The sequence below is a fragment of the Thermobia domestica genome, chromosome 1 (genome assembly GCF_964235325.1).
Source record: "Thermobia domestica chromosome 1, izTheDome1.hap1.1, whole genome shotgun sequence".
Classification (NCBI taxonomy): Eukaryota; Metazoa; Arthropoda; class Insecta; order Zygentoma; family Lepismatidae; genus Thermobia; species Thermobia domestica.
In genome coordinates, this window is record NC_137454.1 from 83,791,971 (window position 1) to 83,815,075 (window position 23,105).

Genomic DNA, 23,105 nt, shown 5'->3' on the forward strand with positions numbered 1-23,105 from the left:
TATTGCTGTTGGTCGGGCGATAAGTTTGTATTACATTAATTGTTAATAATCCATATAGTTAGTGAGAATGATTTGATGTCATGATTAATATCAAAGGAATTTTTGAGTAACAATGACAGAATATGGAATTCCTATAACTTATAGAGATATATGATATTAAAGGTGTGAATCAGGATTGTGCGTAAATGTAATTAGATTGTAATAAAGATAAATACCAAGTAACTTGTGAGTGATAATACATGATTGTGATAGTAGATGATACTCGTAGATATAGAATAAAGAGCTAGACACTAACATTATTACTATTAGTTATCATCATCTTTACATCTTCAAGATTAACAGTGGAGAAATGTAATAGATGTAATAGAATTTTGTAATTCTGCAACTTGTACAGCACAAAAAAATGTAATTATGTATCTGTTACATAAAATAAACAATAAAATAAAAAGAATAAATACATGTACTTTGTTATTCTTCATGTTATTTAATATTTCGTTTCTATAATATTAGAGTTCCAATAGCTTTCCCAGAGATGTTCAGTAGGTACTCTGGTATGAAGTTACCTGTCATATAAAGATATTGGTGCAGTTTTATTTACCCCTGTTTCTTCACCTATGTTTCTAGTACACTTAATATTTAGGCCAGTTACAAATCAGTACAAACATATAGCTACTTAAAAACAGAGTTTATAAAAAGAAGATTGTGGTTGAGAGAATTGTAAACGACCAGACCAGACCGCTATAGGAAAAGAAAGAGGTGCTTTACAAATTTATTGAATGATTTTTCTTCTTTGGCATTCTTTCATAAGAACCCAGCCCAACTAGTAATTAGTAACCCTTCCTTTGATGATTTTTATTATTTGGTTCAGGAAGCACCCACTGCTTGTAGTCGAATACAAGAAAGCCTTCTATTATTTTGGTCTTTTGGCTTCATTGAATTCTCTCGGTCTTAGAGGCTCAATCAAATGTTAAGGATGGTCAGTAGCACATCACGTACAATAGAGTAAATACATGCTGTCACAAATGTTCTGCGGTAATCAAAACACTTCCTTTCGAGGATATACAACAGGAAGCCTTACACAGTCAGGTCTCATTTTCTGGAAGTTCATAAGAAGTCCCAGCTTTTGTCTCTCTCATATGTGAAAAGATCAAACCACTTGCCAGACGGAAGCAGTTTGTTGTGTGTGTGTATTTCCAACAGGTAAAATTAATATACAGGTATGATTTTACCCCTTCCGATCATTCATAATATCATAATAAAACCCTTCATCCGTATTTTGCTTTCAAAACATTTAATCTTTTGTGCTTCCGGAAACAAGCTTCTATTTAGCAGATGTGCCTCTTGATCAAATTAATATTTGGAAGATGTTAGGTTTCTTCGTTTTATGTTTTATGTTACGTCAAATGTTTTCAGTTCCTGATATATAATTTTTCCGTTTCTGGAGCACATCATGAACTGTCATCTACGTTTCGAGGCTTACCTTACCGCCGCCCCTGTCCCACACCGACTGTTATATCAATGAAATCTAGACTTCAAATGAGAACTATGTTCTTTAACCGAACTTTATCCGATATTTCGTTCTCCAGTTATGATCCATTATTTTATCATTCCGACTATTTTTTTTTTTTTTGGTGGGTTATAACTCGTGCATCCACATAGAACTATGTTTTTTTTAAATCATGATTTTGTGTGAGAAATCATTTCCCAAAGTTTGTCGGTGTCGTTTCTGAACGCTATGTGTATATGTGAAAATACCAATGATCTGTAAATGAAATGTACTAATTGAGGCGCCTAGTATCAAAAGACGCAAAATCCATTTTTTACCGAAATTGAGTTATATATCGCTTGTTATATGTTTGATCTAAAGGAATGTCACCTTAATGAGGAGTTTCCGATTGTTATGTCCATTATGACTTATGTTCAGAAAAATGTAAAGAATCGAAATGTCACACATAAGAAAAGTACGGATTTTTCTGCTACATGGAATAGATTTCATATTTTCTTCCCCTTATTTTTGATGCACTTCAATTCAAAATAATGAGCTTATTTTTTAAGGTAGGCGCAAGATATGTATTAAGTTTAATTAAAATCGGACTTTTCCCCCGAAATTTATCGTGGAACAGTCTATTTTTATTTTTTTAAAAAATACTTATTCCTACTTTGTAAATTGACTTACACAAGATCCTCTTTGAGCTCATTCGTGGCTAAGCGCTTAGCGTACTCGCCTTTGGCGTGGGAGACTCGGGTTCGATTCCTTCATGTGGTTAGGATTCCACGTTAATCAGTAGATCTACTTCTCATATAACCTCGCTGCTGAAAGAGACACTAAACTCAAAATCATCATCATCAACACAAGATCCTCCTAGTCATGAGTTCAGTGGGTTTTATGAATGTATTATTTCCTATATTTTTTTCGGTTGAATCAACATCAACACATGCGTTGATTCGACCTTTCTTAAGCACTTGTAAAAAAATGAAATAAAATCTTTAAGTTTTACGTCTCACGAATATGCCGGTGCCGGCTAGACTAAAGGAGACGGTAATGATGAGAAATGAGTGAAATGGTGGAATGAACAAAGTGTGAGGAAACGGGAGAACTCCGAGAAAATCCATGCACACGGAGTTTGTTCACCACAAATTTCACTTGGCGTGAGCTGGGATTGAACCGAGAACCCCATGCACCAGAGGTGAACGATTTACCACTGAGCCACCGCTGCCCTTTTTGCACCTGGAGAAACAAATTTCTGAAACTTGTAGTTTCTAAACAAAATTTTCATGAAATCGTTGATTGGGGCACATTGTTTCTTTATTCTGTTTGTCATATTTTTATCCCCTTTAACATAATATATTCATTAAAACAAAACTTATAGATATTAAATTTTACAGATGGCTCTTAATTGCTTGAAATAATGCTAATTTACGAATCGATTATTATTTAATGATATCACTTCTATTTTTTTTCCTTTTAAAGTCACCGCAAGTAAGAAGGCGTTTTTAATTTGTGAAAGAAAGCAGGATAGAGAGAGAGAGGGTGCGGAAGGAAAACCGATGAATTCATATAAAACATATTTTATTAAGAAATCTGAAAATGATAGGAACTTTCTTAACAGGCAGTTAGCCAATGAAAAGGAGAGTTTCCGCCTTGAAAATGTCGCAATGGGTGGAGTTGAGGAGGAAGTCGTCCTCATCTAAAGATTCTTTTGCTCAGTTTAGTTCCCAAACTGCAAATATTTGGGGCGACAAAGGCAGGAGAGATTTTGAGACAGAGTGAGACACACACATACACATACACATACACACTTAAATGTATCCCCACAAAAAGACAGAGAACACACAAACACCGAGATACAACAAAGAAATAGCTTTAACTGACTAAAACTCTCCAAAAAAGTTTTTAACTTCACAAAAGATACAAGATACAAGAAGGGAAGCTCTGTTAAAAAGGGTGTCAAGCAAAGTTTTTAAAAAGATACTAAAAAGTTTTGCTTCCTTGTACTAAGTCCAACATTATTTCCGAGAACATTTCTCCCTGAATAACAAAAACTGTGATATTTTGTTCTGCAAAGTATAATACAAATTTCGGGATTCAACCATTCGCTCCGTAAACAAGATAAACGAGTGAGTGTATGTGTGACCCATAATCATAGCAATGTGAATATTACTTATTTTATTTTTCTAAAACGTGCTCAAGTGTGTTTGTTAACAAAGTCGACATAGTTGAGTGTAGTGTACATAAGGACAAAAGAAGAAACATGTGGCTTCATACTAATTGTACAGTGTAGAAAAAAATATATATGTATCCTGTATTGGAACAGGATCCCAAAATAGTAGATAAAAATGGCGATGATGAAGGTGATTCGCTTCGAATTATATCTGTTGACTGTGGCATTTGGATGTTTATTCATCAATTTTACTCATGGGTAGGTGATATTAGTTTTATTTTCATCACTATTATTATTATTAGTAGTATTAGTTTTATTATAAGTGGTGCGTAAAAAGTATGTGTATATTAGCATTAGGAAAAGACGAACAGCTACTCGTATCTGCTAATTCTGTGGCACCATGCACAAAACCCATAATACACATAAATAAAAAGTTCACTGAAAATCGAGTCTAAATCCATGGATTTTTTAAAATTAAATATTTCTAGACTATTCTAACATCTCTGTTACTTTTATATTACTGTATATGGAACATTAACAATTGGAGGGATGATGTGTTAAAGTTCTGTCACTGCAGGGGTACCATTACGTTAATGTTCAAAATTTTGTGAGGTATGGGTTTCATGCACGGTGCCACAGAATGGAAAACGTATTTTGCTACATACAAAATATAGTACATATTTAAATAATAATAAAATAAATCCTCCCAGCAAAAAAAAAAAAAAAAAAAAAAAAAAACTTTCATTGGCTATAAACAACATACTTTATAGCGCCACAAAAGCTCCTTTTTTTTCGAGTTTCTCCAAAACTTTAAATGAAAATGTACCCTTAAACAAGGGGAGAGTCCACGGGGAGAGGCACACTAGGTCCAGACCCCCCCCCAAAAAAAACTAAACTCCTACTTGAACAATACATTTGTACACTTTCTCAATAAAACTTTACAGTATTTGTTTAACAGGGAAATGATTCATGTAGCACGAAAATATTCTCTTACTGTTCATCTGTACTCTTTCTCTTATAAAAGCAATCTAGTTCTACTATTTTTTTTCTGAAAATATAGATGAAGGTATTTTACAATTACTTATCATCTTTTCGGGTGCAGAATGGTACATGTTCAATACTACACGGACGTAGGGGCTTGTAGTATTGGACCCACCCATTCCTTCAAAGTTTGGACCTCTTTGAACAACAACAACAACAACAACAACAAATTCTAAGTGCGCGCCTATCCTCAAGTGTGCTCTTTTGTTCAAGTTGAAGTGATCTTTCCACTAATACTTATATCTTATCTTTGAACAATGTTTTAGTCAAACAGAAATTAAAATGTAAGAGGCTATATTATAATTTTAGGCTATATCTCATTAACATACAATGCCTTATTAGGGTGTCGTACACTGAGAAAATTCCGTTCTCCGGACAGCGGTATATTGTACAATTATACGGTACCTCTTGTTTACTACAGAAATCATTACGGATCATACGTTATCCGTATGCTACATAGGTACTGCCCTTGGATGTTACATCATGCCATTGCAGGATGTCTGACATCTAACAGTTTTCCGTTTATCACATGCATATACTTATGTTACATTCCTCAGCTGTATGTTATATACATCCATTTGTATGTAAGATCCTGACCGCTTACATTGTTTCATACGGAAAGTACGTATAGATGGAACACTTATACACAAAGTATTATAAAACATGCGTTTTCAGTTATACGTCTGCTGTACGTTAAGTCCAAAAACTACAGGAATTACGCATGTAACCTATCTTTTTAAGTACGCCATCTACAATTTTTTTCTCAGTGTAATAAAGAGCTTAATGAGGGTATATTTAGTGTCAATTTCACCTCAATAAGTGGCCATGATTCTTCTATAATATCAAATTTTAGGATTAGTCTCTCTCCATTTTCTCAAAAAGTACACAAAAAAAGGTTTTACATTCGCACATATCAGTTTGTTTAGCTGAATGATATCTCTAGATTAGTCTCATCTAAGAACATTTTTTTCCTCCTTAAACGCTAATAATAATAAATGAAACGAAATATTACAGTTTAACGTCCCATGAATATGTCCGTTAAGTTGAGGTAGACGGATGATTAAAACAAGTGAATGATGATGGAAGAATTGGTGGAATGAGAAAGTGGGACGAAATGGGAGTTCTCCGAGAAAATTCATAGACACGATGTTGTCCACCACAAACTTACTTGGCTGGAGATCGTACCAAGGACCCCACGCACCAGAGGTAACCGCTCTACCAGTGAGCCACCCTTCCCTCCACTTAGAATTAAGAATAAAGTAATACTTTGATTAAGAATAAAGTAATACTTTGATTAAGAATAAAGTAATAATTTGATTAAGAATAAAGTCATAGTTTGATTAAGAATAAAGTAATAATTGGATTAAGAATAAAGTAATAGTTTGATTAAGATTAAAGTAATAGTTTGATTAAGAATAAAGTAATTCTTTGATTAAGAATAAAGTAATAGTTTGATTAAGAATAAAGTAATAATTTGATTAAGAATAAAGTAATAATTTGATTAAGAATAAAGTAATACTTTGATTAAGAATAAAGTAATAATTTGATTAAGAATAAAGTCATAGTTTGATTAAGAATAAAGTAATAATTGGATTAAGAATAAAGTAATAGTTTGATTAAGATTAAAGTAATAGTTTGATTAAGAATAAAGTAATACTTTGATTAAGAATAAAGTCATAGTTTGATTAAGAATAAAGTAATACTTTGATTAAGAATAAAGTAATAATTTGATTAAGAATAAAGTCATAGTTTGATTAAGAATAAAGTAATAATTGGATTAAGAATAAAGTAATAGTTTCATTAAGATTAAAGTAATAGTTTGATTAAGAATAAAGTAATACTTTGATTAAGAATAAAGTAATAATTGGATTAAGAATAAAGTAATACTTTGATTAAGAATAAAGTCATAGTTTGATTAAGAATAAAGTAATAATTTGATTAAGAATAAAGTCATAGTTTGATTAAGAATAAAGTAATAATTGGATTAAGAATAAAGTAATAGTTTGATTAAGATTAAAGTAATAGTTTGATTAAGAATAAAGTAATACTTTAATTAAGAATAAAGTAATAGTTTGATTAAGAATAAAGTCATAGTTTGATTAAGAATAAAGTAATAATTGGATTAAGAATAAAGTAATACTTTGATTAAGAATAAAGTAATAGTTTGATTAAGAATAAAGTAATAGTTTGATTAAGAATAAAGTAATAGTTTGATTAAGAATAAAGTAATACTTTGATTAAGAATAAAGTAATAGTTTGATTAAGAATAAAGTAATACTTTGATTAAGAATAAAGTAATAATTTGATTAAGAATAAAGTAATAATTTGATTGAGAAAGTATTAAGTGCAATGTATTTTTATCTGTTTGTTCGAGAACCTAATTCTTGCTTCGACTTTTCCAGTAGTGTAGCACTGCATTGGTTCAGATCCTACTCGAAACTGTAAGCAGATCTTGTCCTATATAACTTTGGTGCTGATGAAGGACGTGAATGAACATTAATCAATCAGTTTTATAGAATTTAGCCTGGTGGTTTGGGTGGTTCAAGCTTAGCGTCTCTTCCCAACGCCGAGGCTATATGAAACCTAGATCTAAAGTTTAAGATGGAATCCGAATCAGCATAATGTGTTCAAATTTGTTAATGCCCTTTCCACAGGAATCGAGCCGGGAACAACGTACACCAAAGAAACGCGTGTTTGTAACTAGACTGGCTGTGAGGGCTATTGAGAGGTTAATTATATTTTCTCATAAAATGTTTTTAAGGTAATTCAATACATCATGATAATATTGTTACTATTAATAATTTGCCTTCAGCTAACTGTGAACTTTGCCCCCAGACCCCTGCATTTGCTCGGTCTATGGCCTTGTGCTTCTCATATCCTTAATATATCTCTAATCTTAAGGGATATCAAAATATGGTCATCTCCTTATAACAATTGGAAACCCCAACTTCTGTTTTCTTCACAACGTTTTTCTTCCTTACTAAGGGAAACCAAAAAACGCTGAAACACGTCTCTGTTTAACATGTTTCTACTGATAAGGGATTCCGAATTATAGTGATATATCTTGACAATTACAACTCTACTCTTTTTCTCATTCGATCTTTTCTTTCCTTCTAAGGGAAACATTAAAAACCCGTTGAAACACGTTCTTATTTATTTTAAATTAAAAATCTAAACATCAATTTCCATGCCCCGAATCTTAAAGGATTTCGAGATATGTCCATCTTATTTTAACAAGTACAATCCCAGCTCTTATATTCTTCCCGTTTTTCTCTTTCCTTGTAGGAAATGTCCAAAAAAAAAAAAAAAAACGCTTAAATACGTTTCTTTTATTTTAAATAAAAATTATAAATACAAAATTCCATTTCCCAAACCTTAACGAATTTCGAGATATCGCCATTCAATTATAACAATTATAACACCACCTTTTTACCTCTTGCCTTTTTTCTTCCCTTGTAGGGCAAATATCAAAAAATGCTAAAATCAGAAGACGAAATTCCAAATTATTTTAAATCAAAAGTCGAAATACTGAATTTTATGTGTCTAGCTTTAAGAGATTCAGAGATCTGGACATCGTATTATAATAATTGTAATTCCCACCCCTTTTTCCTTCTCATTCCCTTTTCTGCCCTTCTAGGTCAGGTATCAAAAAACGCTGGAACACATCTCTAATTATTTTAAATGAGAAGTCCATACATCAATTTTTACGTGGCAGACGTTCAGAAGTTCCGAGATATGGACATTTTAAGATAATAATTGCCATCCCTCTTTTCACCCCTTCTCCATCGAATTTCCAAAAATCCTTCCTTAGTGGTATCTATCATTAAAAAATCCTATGTTCTGTCCAAAATTCAAGTCTCTAGCTTAAGTAGTTCGACCTGAGCGTTGATCAACCATTCTGTCAGAACTTCTTTTATGTGGAGAGAGATAAATTGAGAAATCAATAATAACAGCAAACAATTGAAAGACAATAAGGAGTACAAAAAGTAATTACAAAACAATCCAGTTAGTATCCGCAAAATGTACAGAATAACCAATATCAACCAAATTTTTCGTTATTTAAATCCATCCTTAGTGACTTCCGTGCCCATTATTGATCCGTATGAATGAAACTGTACCTTACAGATAAAATTATATGGACAGAAAGATCAGACATGGTAGAAGATTATAGTGACTAGATGCAGTAACCACCAATCAAGTTCGTAATTAGAAGGTGACCATCCTTCCCTCCGATTATCTTTATTACTCCCTGAAACTGCATGCTTAGATAAATAGATATTTAAAAAAAGCAATTAATAATACGTGAACCCGTTACCTCCATACACAAAAAAGAAAAGTGTTGTCGTCTCTCTGTCTTACTATTGTGGTTACGGTCTTTTCACCAATTAATGTTAAAACATAAAATTAAATGGAATATACAGTATAGTATAGTGATTGCAAATCTTTTCTTGTGTTATTTTATAATTTAAGGCAGTGATGATTTCAGAAGATTTTCTTCGAAGGGAAATTTCAATACACTACACTAGGGTTAAAAATAGTATTACGAAAATACAGGAAATCTACATTGAGTACGATAAAATATATGATTCCGGGGGAAATTTCGTGGCTCTGGGGAGGAAATTATTCCCCCTCGCCTGGGTCATTCCTGAAATCAACACTGATCTAATTCGGCCTCGATCTCTACCGTAGGATTTTAAATAAAGTATGTACGCATATTAATAATGATTCCTGTTGTATTCTCTTTAAATAACGTAAAATGTGGACAACCTTTCAAAACCAAGATCTCTTTAAATAACGTAAAATGTGGACAACCTTTCAAACCCAAGACAGGAAAACAGCTGCTAGAAAGGAAAAAGAACTCTACTAGTTAACTTCAAAAATAGTAAATAAAATGTATGAAATTAAATTAAATTTTTAAAATATCTTACATAACATCTTGCTGGCGCTAGTAAAATAGTAATTTGTTTCAAATCAATAAAGTAGCCAACGAATGCAGAACACAGAACTTCATTAATGTAGTTGAAAATGACTCAAATAATGTTATAAGTATGTATATTGTAGTAATACATTTACGTATTTATTCTATCTAGATACTAGTGAACTTCATTTTTAATCGTACACACACATAATTGTTTGAGTGAAATCAAACTTAAGAAGAAAATTAAAAAAAAAAAATACTTGATGCAGAGAAGTATATCATATGACACATATACCCATTTTGTTTTTTACTCTTGTATATTTATTTACTTCTTCGGAGGGAAGAATACTACATGTAAGGATACCCATTTACAGTATTCACGAAAACAGATAAACATAACAACAGCAGAATAAACAGACAAGTGATAATTTTAATGATTGGTTAATCATCGAAAAATGAAATGAAATCTTTGGGTTTTACGTCCCACGTTTATGCCGGTTAGGCTAAACGAGACGGTGATGATGAGTAATGAATGAAATGGTGGAATGAAGAAAGTGGGAGGAAACGGGAGAACCCCGAGAAAACCCACGCACACGGTCTTTGTCCATAACAAAGATCGAACCCGGGACCCCAAGCACCAGAGGTGAACGCTCTACCACTGAGCCACCGCGGCCCCCTGGTTTATCATCGATTCTGGCAGTTAAAGAATTTACTACAGTTTTAAAAAATTTAATGAACGACATTCTGAATATATTAATATTTGGATCAGCCACACAAAGTTTGTTGTAGAGGTCACACATGCTCCAAATAGGTGAGCTTGTTATCATATTTGTTTATAATGTTCTACAGTGAAAGTAAACCAGCTTTTGGACGTCTTCTGACGGTGGGAACTTTAAATTTCAGAAGTTCAAGTAATTATCACACGTATTCTTTGCGTATACTGTATTATTTTCCATATAGATTCTGTACATTGTTTGCAAATATGTTGTCATAGTTGTAGTGTAAAATTGCACTCGAGCGTGACTGAAAAAGCTTATTTATTATTATTATTATTATTATTATTATTATTATTATTATTATTATTATTATTATTATTATTATTATTATTATTATTATTATTATTAATTGCCCCTGCTGGTAAAGTAACCAACACTTGTACTTTATGTGCGAGTTGGACCAGTTGATCCCTGGTGGGAGTGCAAGAAATGATTTTGAAAATAAAATGAAATGTTTAGTTTAATGCCAAACGATTATGACCTTTAGGCTACAAGAGACGATGACGAAGGCAAGTGAATGATGATAGAATAATTTTGGGAATGAGAATGTGAAAGGAAATGAATAAACCCCGAGATGAACAACGGACATGATTTTGTCCACCACAAACTGATTTGTCCGGGGATGGAACTATGGACCCCAGACACCAGAAGTAAGCGCTCTACCACTGAGCAACTCTGTCCCTCAAACCCACTTTAAGGTTGGTTTAAAGGGACAAGTTTTGCCGATAGATGTTACTATATGCCTCGTATCTCTCTGATGTATTTTTCAAATTTCACGAAAATTCAAGATTTTTCTTACAAATTTCAAACTACAAACTTCAAATTTTTAGAGAAGGAACTTCATAACCTATCGAAGGCAACAATCCGTGCCGATTTTTCATTTAGAATTTTCTTCATTGTTGAAACAGTATATTGTTAAAGATTTGGATATCCAATTCTAACAATCAAGCCATTTAAACAATGAAGAACATTTTAAATAAAAAATCGGCATTGATTGTTGCCTTAGATAGGTTATGAAGTTCCTTCTCTAAAAATTTGAAGTCTGTAATTTGAAATTTGTAAGAGAAATCGTGAATTTTAGTAAAATGTAAAAAATACGTGAGAGACATACGAAGACTGTAGTGACATCTATCGGCAAACTTGTCCCTTTAAACCAACCTTAAGCAATACACTTTTGTCTCGTATAACCTCTATACTGGAAAGGAACTTGAAGCTGGAATCATCCAATGATTAATAATAAAGATTGTCACTAAATATCATTCATTTTGTCCTGGGGTGGTTTAGTCTTATAATTTAGCTTCTTCAGGGACTTAGACAGTGTGGAGGAACGACCTATACTGTGAAGAATGGTCTTGTATGATCATCTGTGCGCCTTCAAATTGCATCAAGATTCACGTTCTAGTCGTCTTTCGGAGCCGAAGTTAATAGTAAGCCCTGTCTTTCATAACCTTAGTGTTTCATGAGGAAGAAGAACACAAGAATCCAATATCAAAATCATGGTACTTAGGAGTGTAACATGATAATCAGTGTCGTTCGCAGAGATCAATCAAAGGAGAGTTCAATCTCCAAACTTAATACCATTTCAGGTGTTAGTATTCTCATGAATTACAAAAATGTTTATTCACCCCTAACATCGTGGTCCGTTTACAGAACCTGGAACCTCCCTACGTACGTCACTGTTCACAACATTATCTGGTGCCTATCTGTCAGTGACTCGTTGTAATTTAACTGAAAAATATTACAGTGTCGGAAATTATTTTTATCTTTGAAGTACCAACTGAAGAAATACGGAATTCAGTATATAAGAGACGGAATTTATACTTCGGACGTTGACTTCATTCCCAAAGACCGCTTCCCATATTTCATACCTTTTTGGCTCTATGACCATCAATGTTGAAACGGAAATGGTTAATTTCTATCATTTCTGGTTTGCATAAAGGGTTAATGGACGAGATAGAATCCGTTCTCCGTTATTGAGACACTAACCAATCTTAAAGATCGCTTCACGTTTTATCTTGATGTTTTTGCTCTGTGGAAATCAATATTGAAACCGGGAAGTAGTAGTAAATATTTACCACTTCCAGTTTAGTAGCGTGATGTGGGAAAGCTGGTATGTTTTCTTGAGACACTGAATTGATTTCGAAAAGACGCCTTTCGCTATCTCCTTAAATTGTTGTTTTATGGCGATCAATCTTGAAACCGGAAATGGTTAAATTCTACTGCTTCTGGTTTGAATAGAATGTTAACGAAAGAGATGACACCTATTCTTGGGACGATGAATTGATCTAAAAAAAAAAATACTCCTTGATATTTCTTAGCGTTTTTCTTCTGATACCTGTCGATGGACGGGCAGTTAGACAGACGGATTTATAGCTATTCAATAGGATTTCCGAATAGCACAATTTGGAATTCTAAAAAAAAAAAAGGTGGTTTAAACAAATAGTTCGTTATATCCTTGCGTATACACGTATTCCGACTCTTTAAGGTAGTAGTGTTTATGAACCTTCTTTTGAGAATCTATTTTCAGTGACGAAACAGAATATTTCCGGCCTGCGTCAAGAATTTAAAACTCCATAATAGAATTTGATGCATGTAATTTCATGTTTCATGTATTAGTTTCGAGATTCAATGTGCAGTACCTGTGTTGAAGGTTTTCTGTAAATTGAGTCGAGCTATACATTAATACATAATATTATAAGTTCATCAGAGATTAATGACTGTATGTAAAATTATATTATTTGAGAATATTTTGTATTTATTATTAGTACTTTGAGACGGAATTAGACAATAATTAAACATAATTAACTTAGTTCGGTTAGTTCTTTTTTGTCAAACTTATCAGAGTGACTTTAAGAAAACAGTTTGTATGTGTGTTTCGAGTTCCTATTGCACGCTATGCTTTAAAATGACCGAAATTTGGAAAAGCCTGATAAACCAACTACTGTAGTTAATCCTTCCCAACCCATTAAAGAAGTCCCTGGGATTTTCCCTTAAGCTTCAATTCAAGCTTCCTATCCCTTTCACTTCTCAGTGTTTTTTACTTGTTTGTATATATAACTCTGTGTGTGTGTTTAGAGTCGGAGGGTGGTGGTGGAAGTTGTTGTGTTCTACTTTATCTTGACCTCTGATATCCTAATTCTTTTACTTTCTTGTTTTTAAATTTAGAGGTTGGAATAAAAAAAAGTACCAGTGTATTCTCTCTCTCTTTTTTTAACTTACTAAAGTACGAAAAACGTGTTTACTGAATTCGAGTATCTACTTTGTCTACTACTAAACCGCAATGCGGGAGTTTAATTGTTTACTTTCATCAACTATTGTTTCAAGTATCAAAACCTTATAAAGTGAAACTCACATTAAAAATAAATTAAAGTACGTAGAATTCCATAACATTCAAAATTATTTTATGTTATTATCGTGAACATTACACCAACATATATGCTGTTCAGTTGTTTTCATACACTATATTTGTTATTATTTTAAAGAAAGATCAACTGGCTACCACATTTGCTCTTGTATATTAAATATATACATGAAAATAAATTTTTCAGTTTAACGTCCCATAATTGTCCTTTAGGCTAAGGGAGACCGATGATTGAGGCAAGTTAACGATGATGGAAGAACTGGTGGAATGAGAAAGTGGAAGGAAATGGGAAAATGAAATCTTTGAGTTTTACGTCCCACAATTATGCCGGTTAGGCTAAAGGAGAAGGTGATGATGAGAAATGAATGAAATGGTGGAATGAATAAAGTGGGAAGAAACGGGAGAACCCCGAGAAAACTTACGAGCACGGTGTTTGTCCACCACAAAGTCCACACGGCGCGAGCTGTGATCAAGCCCGAGAATCCAAGCACCGGAGGTGAACGCTCTACCACTGAGCCACCGCGCCACCCCCGGGCGGAAATGGGAGTACCCTGAAAATCCCACAGGCACGATGTTGTCCACCACAAAATTATTTGGTCGTTGATCGAACCAGGACCTCAAGCACTAGAGGCAAGTCTCTACCTCTGAGCTATCGTACCGCTTTATATATATATATATATATATATATATATTAAACAATTAAGCAAAGCTCTAGGTCTTGTCATTCAGGAATGTTTGATTTTTAATCAGTTGCTAAAATAAAGAATACTCATAAAACAAGTCTAACTCTGGTAACGTCTTTGTTATTATTTGGCGGACCTTAAAAGTATCAAAGAATTTACCATGTTGTATATCATAGCTCGAAGTAACCGATAACATATAACGTTATTTGAACTAAGATATAGAACGTCGCTAGTCTTATACTTTAAATTAAAGTCATTATAAAATATCTTAACTTCATATAAGAACAATACTCTCCCGTTGATTTCTTCAGTTTGTGAAAACTACGTACGTATTCATGTGACTAGGGTTGGCGGGGAGGCATGAGTTAAAGCTGTCTTTTTCCAAAATGGTGTCAAGATAGTCTCATCTCGGAAAGTGTCTCTTTCTATGGCATGATTTCTGTTACGTATGTATCTTTACTCGTTTCAAATATTCTGTTGTGTCTTGTCTCGTCATGTAGACAAAACCTTACGCATTCTTAATATTGCCACATACAACCCAGAAGAATAGGTGTTTTCACAACTACGGCTACAAATATTTCATAGAATTCTTATGAGAATGACATTAGTATAGAAGTAAAGTAACAATTGCTACTGTTTGGGACTACGGACTTAAAAAATAATACTCTTCAAAATTTACTTGTTTCAATACGGATATTTATAAAATGTAAAATTATAAATTTCTCAGAATAATTGAATTGTTGTGTAGAAGAACAGTAGAAGTGCAGAATGGCCCATTATAAAGCTCAGCTCACAAATCGCTGCCGCGATTGACGCCAGGGAAGAATTTCCTCCAAGACAGATACTATTGAAGTAACTTAAGTATAGCTTAGCTCACGAATCTCTTGGCGCGATTGACGCCAGGGAAGAATTTCCTCCAAGACAGATACTATTAAAGTAACTTAAGTATTATGCTTAAGTTATTTCAATAGTATCTGCCTTGGAGGAAATTCTTCCCTGGCGTCAATCACGCCAAGAGATTCGTGAGCTAAGCTATACTTAAGTTACTTCAATAGTATCTGTCTTGGAAAAAACTCTTCATTGGTGTCAATCGCGGCAGAGATTCGTGAGTTAAGTTTTACTTAACGTCAAAAATAACCGTTGAATGCATACAGCATGGATTGACGCAGCATACAGCATGCATACATGCAGCATACAGCATTAACATGGATTGACGTAACAGTTTTTAAGTTATTACGTACTGAAGCCCTGATTCACGTACAATAATTCTAGTCTCAACAAACTCGACAACTTAGAACATTTACCACTAAAATGTAAGAAAAGTACAATTTGTATCGTTATATCTTTCTAACAGTTGATTCTAAATTTCTGTAACGTTTGTGGCTGCAGCAATACTAGTCTCTCTCTCTCTTTTTTTTTTTATCACTAGCAGTACTATTCAGCGACGCAATTAGGCTAGTTGTCACCGGAGCCAAGAACTCGCCTTAGCGTCCACCTCCTCCGTGACCAACCAAACCAAAACGCTCTCCGACTACACCTGATATTGGCATCACACAGTAGGACCGTTTTCCCTTCAAGTGGTAAAGCTTGATTTCAAAATTGCAGCACATAATTTACATTTTAGTACAAGATAAAACACGAAATTAATAAGTAATTGATTGTCAAATAATCTGAGAGTAACTGACATCTGAGAGTTGCTTGACATAATAACTGCAAATCACAATATTTTTGGAATTATATTAGGATGTGTATGTGTGTGGAATTAATCAACAATCTATTGCTTTAGAATAGAATATTTAATTATGAGAAACAATCAAGCTGTTGTTTCGAGTATTATGCTCGGACATTTTGCAAATTTCTTAAATCGACTTAAGTTAAATGAAAACACAAAAAGCTAGAACTAAAATTTAATTTCGCAGGGCTCTTTTGGCTGCAAAAGTCCTTACAATGTGCTCAAAAGATAGCTTTGAAGCCAACTTATGCTCGATGGATATGATCCTAAGGTTGGTGAGTCGTTGTTGTCCTGTTAAGTTTTCTTAATTTTTTTAAAATGATCTTCCGTTTGCTAAAATTCCTTCCCTTGCGTTATAATGAAAATAAATACTGTATTTGTCCAGTTTTGCGCCCCCTCAATTCCGCGGCCGGAACACAATTCCCGTTTGCCTCCTTTAGTTACGTCACTGGTACTATTATGAGTTATTTGATATTCAGCAACAGTTTAGAATTGTCTCTTTATTTTTAACGTAAAATGCATTTTACAATTAAATATGCCTATTTACCAGTGACAACTGTGGATTCAAAAGTATTTCAATTCCTCCTAAGATGTCAGGTTCCTGAACTCTTCTTCTTCTACCGTTATATATATATATATATATATATATATATATATATATATATATATATATATATATATATATATATATATATATATATATATATATATATATATATAAAGAACAAGAAAACTTCTTTCGTTTGAGTAAAAATAGATTCAAGTCAACTGAATATCCACAAGAGATACCATGGGCGAGAGCAGCGTGGCAAATATTTGTGTGTACTTACAGTGTTAACTTCCGTTATTGTGTATAGTCACGCCCTTCCTTCCTTCATACTTCCTTACACACAGAGAACATCAGCTACAAAAATATACGTTTCAAAGGTTAAAGAAGATCGCACACAATATACTGTATGTAGGAGTTCGTATACTAGATATATAGAATGAAGATGAAGGAGGAATAATGAGGGATTTATATCTATCAACTACCTAACAGATGATCAAGGAACCAAAGGAACAGAAGTTCGCAATCAACCTTATACTTCTATTTAAGATGGCTATTATCCAGTGATTTCCGAGTTTTAATTCTCCTTCAATGTACGAAACCATTTTAAAACCATGTATACAAAAATTGCGCGTGACTTGAAATGACATGGGTGAAGTCCTTGAACTTATCTCTGCTTTTGATGAAATTTTATGTACACTCATGTCCAAAATTATTGTCGCATGTCTATAAATATGTTGTTGTAGAAATATAATATGGTAACGAATTCGCCCGGTATTTCTTATAATGTTAGTATGTGTATAATCGGTAAAGACATGTTAAATTTAATGTCAAAAGAGCAGTAAAGGAGAACGATAGAACGAAAATAAAACTTTCTTGTCCATTTAACATTTGGTTTTACTCATTCTAATTTTCGAATTTATAATTCTTTTCGTATGAAGTTTACCACAAATATACATTTCCCGATTATACACATAATATCAGTATTAAAAGTACCTTGAAAAATCATTATCAAATTACATACTTACAAGAAGACAGTTATAGATATGCGACAATCATTTTTTACATGACTGTACACTACTGGTTGTTATCCACATATATCCATTTTTCATTATTATCTATTTGAGTTTTGTGTCTAGAACACCGAGGTTATAAAGGATGGACTCACTATTAACGCAGGCCCTCCAACCACGGTCTGGGCTTAAATCTGGTGCATTTGGCCGGTACCAGGCGCGTACCTAGAAATTTTTGTTGGAAGAAGTCCAAGCTTTGGGAGTAGGTCCATTACTATAATCCATTAAGTGTAAATAATATTGAACAAGTATTATTCTGCGCCCGAAAAGACGAAAAATAATTGTAAGATACTTCCACCAATATTTTCAGGGAAAAAATGAAAAACTAGATAGTTTTCTATAAGAGAAACAGTGCGGGTGAAGTATAAGATCATATTTTCATGCTACATCAATCATTTCTCTGTTAAACAAGTATAGTTTTATTGAGTTAGTGTATTAATGTATATTGAATTAGGAAGTTTTGGGGGATCCGGAACCGGTAAACCCCCGTTAGTGCTCCCCTGGCCGGTACAGACACCATAATGTAAAATCAACTCTCACAGTACAAACCGTTCCCATCACTATCTAGCCTCAAAAAGAGTTTAACTACAGGACCATGTTACCGGCTATTTCTCTTTTGACTTATCCCCCCCCCCAAAAAAAAAATCTCCAAAAGTTTTCCATTAATAGAAGAATTTTGCACGGATTTTCCAATCGACCCACTGTCCTGGTCCTAACTAAACATCTTCATCGAAGTAGTGATGCCTAGCATAGTAAATTTCTCTCTCTCTCTCTCTCTCTCTCTCTCTCTCTCTCTCTCTCTCTTTCTCTTTCTTTTTTTTTAAGTTGGAAGAAACTCACCTTTTATACTCGGGGAAGTCGTTTGGTGTCCCGGGGAAAAATTGTTCCTCCTTCAGTTTGAGATTTATATATATTTTAATCAATAGAATAAGAACATACTAATAATGGGAAAAAGAACATAAAAATTTACTTACATTGTTAATCTTCTCCCCCTAACAAAATCTAAACGCTGCTGCTTACCTTTGACCGATTTCAAACTAAGACAATATGGTCAATTCTTAAAAATCTAGAGAAACACACGAGTTATTTCCTATAGATAATATTTTTTCTAAAGATGTAGCTTTGTCACTGTGTATACCACGCGAAGGAGTTTGGTTTCCTTAACAAGCTAAATTTTAGTAAACCTAATCTTAATTATAACATTTTTCTACAAATTAAATTAAGTATACTTTAAGGACGAATAAATATTTCAAAATAGAAAATACTTAAGTCTTTAACCCGAGAAAATCCACGCTAATTTTACTGTTAAAAGGCCCAGGGGGTGCCTCTCAGGCTCCCTGCTGCATATACAAGCTACCTGAACTCACCGCGACCATTTGTATTTTCTGTCATTAATAGGAAAGGCTAGTCATTACTTTGCTATAAAATCATTTGAAAATGGTAATAAACAATGAACATTATCAAATAATTAGAAAAGTACATACTTCAGTAGAAGCCTCAGAGGCACCCCTTGGGCCTTTACGTTAGCAGAAAAAATAACGCTATTTTTTCTGAGGTTAAGTAACAACAGAGCTTAGGAAACGCAATCAGAGGGTGTATTTCAAAGAGATAGAAGAATTCTAGAGCGCAGGACACGGGACGAAATGTATCTATTAAGAGTAATGGCATTAAAAATTGAACAGGTTGCCTCCGAGGCACCCCTTTGACCTTTACGTCAATATAAGAAATAACCCTACTTTTTTCTGAAGTAAAATAAGAAAACGTATGAACAACTCAATCAGGGGGAATATTCCAAAGAGATAGGAGAATTCTAGAGCGGAAAATATGCGACGAAACATCTATTAAGAATAATTGCATTAAAAGTGGACCAGGGTGCCTCTGAGCCACCCCCTAGACTTTCTTGGGTTAAATTTGTCCTTTTAAAACTTAACGTCTAATGATTATGCACTGTGGCTAAGCAAGACGGTGATGACGAGATGTATGACAACGGTGGAATGACGAAATTGGGAGGAAAAAGGAAAACCCCGAGAAAATCCAAGCACACGGTGCTTTTATATCTGTTAAAAAGAAAGTCATTTAGTTTTGTTTTACCGTTGTACATATTTCACAGATATATTACTATTTTGCATCTTGAGCATCATAATGACCTGCAAATCTCAACAACATTGCGAGTACCTTATCAAGCAAGAATAATATCCATATTGCTCATATCTTCGAATCAGTTGAATCGATGATTTCGAAAACCAGTCATCTCCACATTTTGACCAAATTGAGATTACCTGTATGGCACTTTCCAGCTCAACTGATGTGGACACACATTTAGAATGAAAATAAGTAATCTCCCCCCACTGATTATAGAAAAATCCCCCTTTAGTTTGAAAACATAATGTATCCTGGAGATGACTAGTTTTTTGTCTCTTCTGTGAAATGAAGATGACTGGTTTTCGAACTCAATGATTCAATTGGATGGATCACTCGCATTAACGAACAATATCGATTCCTAACGTTTGACCCTGTATATCGCGGCCAAAATTGATGTTGATCCATCAAGTAGTTTTTGAGATTTTTGTCTCTCGGACGCACGGAAAGAGTAAATGTATAAAGGAGTTATCGGTAAACTGAATTCATTAAACATTTTCTTAAACCCTGAAATGTTTTCTTTAAATTTAAGAGTGAATCCCCTCCCTGTTCTTAACCAATTTCAACAGCAAGCAACAAGTTCTATTGAAAAGCTTCAAAGAAAGTAAACGGCCATGTTTCATGAAAATCAGATACATTTTAACGAAAGTTGTCGTGAAATAGAATAGACAGACACATAAATGTATTTAGTTCCAAATGGTAGAAGCTTGCTTGTGCTCCAGGTCCGCAGCCAGAACAGTAAAACCCGGTGTGGGGTGTGGATCGAGATAATTTTGGGGGGGGAGGGAGGGGTATCTTGAAATTTTACTTCACATTCTTGACTATTTGTTTTTGAACATATATTTATCTAGACAAACAAGTGAAAGTTTCAGGGGGCTTGAACCCTCTGTTCACACCGCAACTATTGGGATACGTTCTCTTAAGTTATCTGCATTTACACCCTGCAGGCTTCTACATTAAGTAATCTTCATCATTCAGCAGAACCGGACTAAGAGTGGGCTTAGGGGCGATTAGTCTGATCAAAATCTCAACTGGCTGTCTAACAAGAATCATGAAGATACAATCATCATAAAATAAAATATGACCAAAAATATGAAACATATTCCCTTAATCTTCCTACTCTACTTTCACAGAAATGTATTAGATTAAGTCAGCAGGGGCCACATATTTTTCTAGCCCCGGGCCTCAAGATGAGTTAATACAGCCCTGTCATTCAGTCTTGTTAGTTTTCTCTTTCGTTCTCTTTCTGCGTGAAATACTTGTTCAAGGAAGCTTGCACTGCAGATAATCTCAATAGTTAGGAATAATGTGATAGTTACCATCAAGGTCCAGAAAAGTAAGTGAAATGTTAGAGAATAAATGGCGCGTTCAGTGCACAAGAGAATCAAGTACAATTTTGTGGTCATTTTGGACATATTTCCTCTCTATGATCTCTATCTGAAGCTCCTTTCAGAGCTTAAAAGATTTATGTCCAGGTTTAAATAATCCTTGTACTGTAAATAACAGACCCATACAAATTTTATGATTTTCTCTTTCCCCACAACACCCAAAGTTTTGGTAACTGAACTTAATTTCCTTATGTCCTGAACGCCACAAGTTTTTTTTTAGAAACAGTGGTTTATGCTTTTTTTTTTTTTTTTTTTTTTTAGAAACAGTGGTTTATGCTATCTTATAATATCTTCCTTAATATTTTACAGCTGTTAAATACAAAGTTATCCAAAGTGAAGGTGAAGACATTATATTTGCGAATGAGATTTATGATAAGAAATTTCAGAATATAAAAGAAAATCGAAATATCATATTGTTTAATTTGGCGTTGATTCATAAGACATAGCTTATGTAAAAACAAACAAACAAACAAAAGTGCGAATCGATGGGCAAGGAAACTAGATGTTCTCTTATTTAGAAATTTTACCTTGATTATAATATAATCTGATTTTAGAATCACAAGTACCTGAATTTGAAAGTTATCAAGTCAAACAGAGCCAATTAGTGTGGATTCAACTTCAATACTTGTATGAAAACTTACTTTCAATTCCTATTTAGAAAGGAATCTTTATCAACCCGGTACAATTGTTAATCCTACAAACCAATTTGGTGCTACTTAAGTCCTGCCTACAATATCAAACCTTCCAAATAGGTTACATAGGCAACACCATCTCCCTCATCATATTCAAGCATGTGGTTCACTAGAATCATATTTGTCGCTACTACTCTATTTTATCTTCACCACCGACATCCTCATTATCTCTCACACCACCTTTGCAACTTTTATAAATGAATGATACAAATGCATGATATAATCTTAGGCAATTACAAATACAGTATCTGAACTGCGAGTGTTCTGCCTAAATGACCATATGGTCCAACTTAAATTATGAGCTTCATAATTGAAAAAAATCAGTGGAAGCAAAACGGCGTTTGTCTACTTTACAAAGAACTTTAGTTATCCATTTATACAAGTAACGCTGTTCTCTCCGCTACCTCTACTGTAAGATACCTAAGAGTCATTTTGGATAGAAAGTAATATTTGCCAATCAATCTGCAAATTTCTGCAAAGAAAGCAACTCAATGCTTTCTAGCCTTCATTTACTTGCTAATCAGATCGCCTTTCTTCCATGAAGCCCGACGTCACATTTTTTACAATATGGCAGTACTCCGCAAACCGTCATCTGGAACCCACTCCAAATCGTCCAATACAGAGCAACACAAGCAATCACAGGACAGTCGATGCATACAAGTGTTCAATGAGGATCTCTCACTTCACCTACTGTTGGAGATCAGATTGTGCACAGCCATATTCTTGCGGCAAGTTCAAAGTTATCCACACTGACAAACAGCCAGGTTAGGAACCCATCATCCAAGGAGAATAATATATTATCTTCCTTGCCCAACATGAAACCTCTCAAGCAACAATGATGCTGACATCCAGAATCACACGATGATCCACGGACTGCCTCAACGTCTCCAATACGTTCTACACCACCCACTAATTCAAATGCAATTCGATTCGAGAAGTGATAGTCCTACAATAAATACCTACATTTAAATGTAGGTAATACGATCGGGTACTCCACCGGAAGCCCTACAGTGTAGACATCATAAAAAATCTAGAGTGCAAGCTCTAGCGTACAGAAGTCGTAAACTGCAGAAAACCTCTAATTTAGAAATTA

The 23,105-nt window shown here is 33.9% G+C and overlaps 2 protein-coding genes across 2 annotated transcripts in view; one reads left to right on the top strand and one right to left on the bottom strand.

The window, feature by feature from the left end:
• Window positions 1-23,105, bottom strand: part of LOC145686707 (uncharacterized) — a 106,529-nt gene that overhangs the window by 28,198 nt on the left and 55,226 nt on the right. The gene's annotated exons all lie outside the window — the stretch shown is intronic.
• Wnt4 (Wnt oncogene analog 4) overlaps window positions 3,229-23,105 on the top strand; it is a 66,065-nt gene continuing 46,188 nt past the window's right edge. The window contains exon 1 of the mRNA XM_081760303.1: window positions 3,229-3,920. Within this exon, the coding sequence (XP_081616429.1) occupies window positions 3,838-3,920 (83 nt within the window). The 5' untranslated portion in view covers window positions 3,229-3,837. The remainder of the gene's footprint in view (window positions 3,921-23,105) is intronic.